The sequence below is a fragment of the Liolophura sinensis genome, chromosome 10 (assembly GCF_032854445.1).
Source record: "Liolophura sinensis isolate JHLJ2023 chromosome 10, CUHK_Ljap_v2, whole genome shotgun sequence".
Lineage (NCBI taxonomy): Eukaryota > Metazoa > Mollusca > Polyplacophora > Chitonida > Chitonidae > Liolophura > Liolophura sinensis.
The window spans coordinates 33496370-33502796 of NC_088304.1; the positions used below are offsets into that span (position 1 = coordinate 33496370).

The window sequence follows — 6427 nt, forward strand, 5'->3', positions numbered from 1 at the left end:
ATTGAGTTTCCAGACATTTTATAAATATAACACTGCCAGGCGGCAGAAATCTAAGATGTTTCGGGGTTGTTCTGCATTAACTTCTTGGCTGCACGCTGCTGTAGATGTCTACATACATGTATCTATATATACATATATATATATATTCAGGTTGCATCAGAGCCTAAAGACTGCTGGGTAATTGATAACGCACACACTGTATAATCAAGAGAGAGCCCAGAGCAGCACTGACAGCCTTAGAGGGGTTTGTTTATCCCTGTCAGCCACTACAACTATCTACAACACCCAGGGCTCGCCTCTACCCCCTATCCTGTACATCCTAACTAGCACCATCTCATAATTGAGCCATTTCAATTCCTTCATCATCTGAAGACAAGAAGGTTTTCTCAATTAATTGCCATTTTCTTTCAGTCATTTTTTGTCTCCCAGAAATGTTAGATTCATCAGATATGGCAGAAGACTGGAAGGGGTGGGGGAGGGGGGCCTCTGTGACTACGACTACAGAGCAAATCTATAAAGGCCAGCTTGCCATACACTTTAATACATGTATGTGTGTCCATATAGGCATCACAAGTTTGAGTTTATCTGTCATGTCCATATAGGCATCACAAGTTTGAGTTTATTTGTCATGTCCATATAGGCATCACAAGTTTGAGTTTATTTGTCATGTCCATATAGGCATCACAAGTTTGAGTTTATTTGTCATGTCCATATAGGCATCACAAGTTTGAGTTTATCTGTCATGTCCATATAGGCATCACAAGTTTGAGTTTATTTGTCATGTCCATATAGGCATCACAAGTTTGAGTTTATTTGTCATGTCCATATAGGCATCACAAGTTTGAGTTTATTTGTCATGTCCATACAGGCATCACAAGTTGAGTTTATTTGTCATGTCCATATAGGCATCACAAGTTTGAGTTTATTTCTTATCTTCAGGTTCTTGGTGCAGCTGGCCTGAAGATGTTATTCGGGGGGGGGGGGGGGAGTGAGGAAGGTAAGCTTTAGAATAGAAAGAAAGTTTTTTCTTGCTAGATGAGAGAGGAAGAAGGGGGGGGAGAGGTATATAGTATCAGGGTTACTTCCTGTGGGTATAGATCCTACACAGCCAAAGCCTGCACATTGTCTTTCTTCTCAGCCTTCTGTATGAGGTAAACACCTTGGCTAACTGTCCTCCCCAGCCACCCTCCTCCCCACTCTCCAGTTCTCCTTGTATAAACACTTTGCCCCTGTACCATCTGCACCCATTGACTACCCAGGGGCCCCATGTCAGGTTTCAGCCTGATATGAAGAATCAGAAGCTGGGGAGGCTTGCCACAGATTCCCTGGCTCTACCCTACATTCACTACCCACAGTAAAACCTCCTCCACATCCAGAACAGTTAGTATATTAGACATGATGTATGTGTGTTGACAATCTACCTGCCAATGTCTACAGCAGCCTCAATCTCCTCAAAAGAGCTACATTTCACCCACCCTACCAAGCCAAGCCTAATTGCCCAAAACTCTAAGATCCACCCCATACATGACAGGGAATTCAAAATGAATTAAATATGAAGCAAGATCGATTTGTTCTTTCTCCATTCAAATCTATACCAAAATAGTACAAACCAGATCTCTTTAAAAATCTTTCTCAAAAATTTAACCTAAACAATAATTCTTGGTATATTCCTGTTCCAATTTGCTACCTGGACTGGCTAATTAAGTACCCTCCTTCAACACATCGACATACATACACGAAAAGACAGGTAAACCAGTCCTAAATGAGGCACTCTTATTTCAATATTATATGACTTTGAATCAAGAGTAAAAGATCAAACAAAAAATAAAATGCAAACAAAAATGGATGATTCCACACAAAAACTACTATCCCAAGGTCATACATGTACCGGGCACGGAAGGTACATCAGAGGCTTTCCTCACAGGCTTTCCCTTTGACATTCAGATTCCCCCGCGGTTATGTTGATGTCGTAAAATTTGGTCGATTTTGTTTGTAATGAAATGCATTTTTTTAAACACAAATATGTTATAGAAAATGATCAGTGAAATTGTGCTTGAAACCCAAAAAAATCTTTGAAGAAAAAAAACAAAAAAAAAAAGAAAAAAGTGAGATGGATGGAATAAAGGTGATGACATAATCATTACATAACTAAGACAAACCTAACTTACCTTTGGCTGTGATCTTTTGGGAACGGCTACTTTAGGGTCAATCTGTAACCAAAGTGGAAAAATATCACACTAAATAAGGTGGTTTATTTCAATATAGGAGTTGTGTTTGAGGAGTACTAGAGATTGGGCGGTATTTGTCTCGGGGCGAAATTGGGTGAGGGGAGGGTGAAAAAAAAAAAGAAAAAAAAAAAAGCACTGTTCTTCAGTTTCTTAATAATTCATCAAACTGGAAGCCAAATGGGACCATGGCCTGAATCCCCGAGGATAAGACTGGATGTCCGGATGATGGAGTGATCTCACCCTGGAGTTATATATGTAATTCATAGGGTGACGATTCCAACGTCTGTCTTGCCCATGGCAGGTTGTCTGCGTCATCCATACTGCTGGACTCGACCTACGGTTCATTCAATTTAGTCCTGTACACACCAGAGTCCTAGCACACCCATTACCGCAGCCATATCAAAATGTATTAAATGCGATAGATTATTAAATCTTCCTTGGGTCGAATAGAAGACAGTTGTACGTCGATCGTCGTCAAGTCATCGTTTATATGGTACCACTCCAATGTCCATCCCATATTCCTTAGCCCTCTCGATGGCTTTCATTTGGTCGCGGCCACTACGGGCCCAAAATTGATCAACGCGTCCGTTTAGGGATTATTACAATTCAGTAGCATCCAGAGAAGCTTTCTGGGCGGCCACATGTCCGTGCTGCGGACCCATAGGCTCCAACAGGAGATCTCATCAATTTATCTGAAGGCATTGTGAGCCTTAGATAAACACACTGTCCAGGATCTGGGTCGGAATTCTTTCCTCCGCAGAATCAGCATAAAACTGGAGAGTCACACCCACTTAGAGAAAATAAATCACAACAAGGCTTAATCCAGCAGTCCGTGCGTCAGCGCTAGCGTCCAGCCAGCGCCCGCGATCCAACACATGGCCATCACGCTTGCCAATTATCAACCAGACCAGAGGCCCACATACTAAACATTACACGCATGCAGGGACAGAGGGATACCCTGCACCCTGAAACAAATCTAATTAAACTGACCATCCCTGTAAAGGGTGGTGAGTGACAATGGGAAGTGATACAGTGGTGTTAAAAAGTCCAAATAGCAATGCCATGCAAAAAGCATTTGTAATTTATCTTGGCCAAACAGAACAGGTTCACATCACAACAGAGGTTTTAGTAAATGTGTTTGTTAGTTTACACACTCTTCCAGTGACAAAATTACAATCCACATCTTCCTAAGCAAAGGTAGTACTCTACTGTAGTAACACATTGTATAACAGCATAGTGAGTATTTTGAAACAAACATACAAATACTGTTACAAACAATACAATCCACAATATCTGAAGCATGAGACTGAACTGATGTAACACACTACATAGCACTGTAGTGATTATTTTGCAACAATGATGCACAAAATGTTACAACAATACAGTCCACATCTGCTGAAGCATGCTGCAGAACTGTTGTAACACATTGTTTGAGAGGGTGGTGAACATTTTGCAACAAAACCACTCAAAATGTTACAAATAAGGTTTCTTTGTAGCAAAGCACAGAGAAGTGAAAAGTTAGAGAGACAATATAATATCATCACAATGTTGCAATATTTTTGAAAGCCAGAGAGATTACAAAACAGAGGGTGGGATGCAGGTCCTGTTCTTCTGCAACCTTTGTGAACAATTTACACAGCATATTCCCTGGTGATTAATTTGCGCAGTTTGACAATATTACCCATATTGTGATGCCCAGAAACTTGTCTGATCCAAATAATGTAATTTTATCCACAAAATCAAATTACAGTGTAGAAACAATTTTCCATTGAAAACATTAGGATGATTTTTCTCATACATAATAATGGTTGAAGAAACACCAGGATGGCTTAGGTGTCAGTACAGTGACATACTAGTCTAGGGGTGGGGGGTAGGGGAAGGGGTCATCACATAGGTATGAAAAGGCCTACCGTTTTTGTGTCTAGTTGGTGGGGTCCGTTAGCTAACACCTTGTCTACACTAGACGGATCTCGGAAGGTAATGAACCCGAAGCCTCTGAAATAGCAAACACCATGTTACCAATCAATACAAATAACACGGGGAGAGAAAACAAAATAACATCAGCAATATACAGCGAGTGCTCTACTTCAGTCACACATGTACAGTCACAAAGTGACAGCCACGGACAACTCAAAATGCATGGAGTGAAAGACAGAGAAAGAGATAGACTTTGGCTGTACATATACAAACAAGCCTTTATCTATTACTACAGAAAGACAAGGAATTCTATATGGCTACAAGTCTATGTTGCTATATAAACTAAGGCCAGGCAGCTGAAGTCCAAATGGACTATGGGAAGTAAGACTGGGACAGGGAGGGTGGGGTAGAGGGGGTAGGTGTCAGTAGATAACAGTCATGTGAGTAGAGGTGGCCAGAATTTAAATGTAAACAAGTGGGAGTCATGGTGGGACAAGGGTAGTGGTGTTGACCCTTCAGTGCCCAGTTTAGTCACACACCAGACAGCTAGTGGTCAGATTTACCTACAGCCTCATACACACACTGGCATCACATCTATATTCACTCCTCGTAGCTTGCCCCAGGGACTGCTCGATAGTTTGAGCCTCACCATTAATTATCTCAGCCAATCTTTTATACAACAGATCCAATCGCCTCCACAATGTAGGAGAGGGCATCGCGGCACACAAGGCAGGGCCAGCAGCCTTAGGAATCCTTACTCTGGTCCTGGGAAGGCACTCGCCCTTGGCGTCGTATTAAGCCTAGTAGTATCCGGATAGCACCCTATACAGACCATACACAAAACCCTCAATGTCAAAGAAAACAAAATGACTTACCTTGAACGTTTTGATGTCGGATCTTTCATCACCATTGCCTCTTTAACCTCACCATACTTGCCAAAATACTCCCTAAGACTATCTGAAAACGGAAGCAACGGTAATACTTATGAACGATGAAAACAGATGTTGACAACGATGAAAAAAGATGAGCAGCTTGAGCGTATCTACATATAAATATATATATATATAAATATATCGTAATACTTCTTGAAGGAGGATATCGCCAATGGTTGGCGTTTCTGACATTGCACATACCGTGTGTCAAGTGTGTAATATTGAAAAACGACATGACTATAGAATTAGGCGGGATTCAGTCGAGGGTAAAGCAGTCAGATGGTTTTCCCCCCACAGCCTGGCTTCCCTCTACGCGTCAGTAGGTCCACGCGGCGCACTCCCTGACACCCTCACAAACAAGCCGTTTATTCATACAGAGAATTCCCACGACAAATCCCAGCCATTACCGGTAATGAATGCGAACAACACAAACGTACCTGCAGAGGTTTGATAATGCAGGCCTCCTACGAACATCTTTCTGCAAAAATAAAACGGAAGGGCTGGGTGAGTAGGGGCAGTTTTCGTACGGTAGGGCCTTTTTTTCCGCCCTGACCCAGTTGGGGGACAGCTGAGTTAACGCACAGCAAAGACAGAGGGAGAGAGACATAGGGACTATCTGCGTATTAAGGGACGTGGAACAGACAACTTATGCCGGCGATCTGCGGTGCTGTCAAACAAAGCCATAGTAGAGAACGGATCAAAATCGACAAGGAGAGGGAGAATCCGAACGTATATACGTACCCTGGGTCATTAGAGACATCTTCCACGCTATTAGGGGAAGATTCCTGTCCCGGAGCCTCCATCTTCATATTTCTATCCAGCCTACTTCTACTAAAATCTACACCGCAATCCGCGAGCTTGCACGTGGTTAACTGACGAGCGCTCCTTCTACTATTGGCTCGTCGTGGGTGGGCAATTCGCGCGTCTCTCAAAGGCGCGAAGGACTCGTGATTGACACCGCGTTTCAAGGAGACGATTGGCTGAGATTACGTTGCCCGGCAACTTTCCTCAGTTTACGTTGACGTCAGACTATGCCAGTGAATAAAGAGCCCCGCCCTTCAGTCAGAGAAGCACAATGAAAACAAACCCGCCCAAAATTGCAGCGAGTAAAAATAGCGACCAATGGACGGTGGTTAGAAGTGATGCATAGCGGATTTTATCGAGCCGTTTGTGCCGCATCTCTCGGTATTTCGCACGGCATTTTATTATCGGCATCAGCAGGCCATTGCTGTTACTATACCGAGCTGACAGATTATGACGCTCCGTCATTAACTCGAAGTGTTCGGGAGAGCGTTTTCCCGGCCTTCCTCCACTGCCGGTCTGCCCTTGCTGCCGGCTCCAGTCAAGCAG

The 6427-nt window shown here is 43.0% G+C and overlaps 1 protein-coding gene across 4 annotated transcripts in view; it reads right to left on the bottom strand.

The window, feature by feature from the left end:
* Positions 1-5936, bottom strand: part of LOC135476764 (RNA-binding protein Musashi homolog 2-like) — a 101015-nt gene extending 95079 nt beyond the window's left edge. For all 4 annotated transcript variants that reach the window (XM_064756895.1, XM_064756893.1, XM_064756892.1 and 1 more), the window contains exons 1-5: positions 5819-5936; positions 5515-5555; positions 5021-5102; positions 4139-4223; positions 2169-2210 (exon numbers count right to left, since the gene is read on the bottom strand). In XM_064756895.1, coding sequence (XP_064612965.1) covers positions 2169-2210; positions 4139-4223; positions 5021-5102; positions 5515-5555; positions 5819-5886 — 318 coding nt within the window. In that variant the 5' untranslated portion in view covers positions 5887-5936. The remainder of the gene's footprint in view (positions 1-2168; positions 2211-4138; positions 4224-5020; positions 5103-5514; positions 5556-5818) is intronic.
* Between the last annotated feature and the right edge of the window lie 491 nt (positions 5937-6427).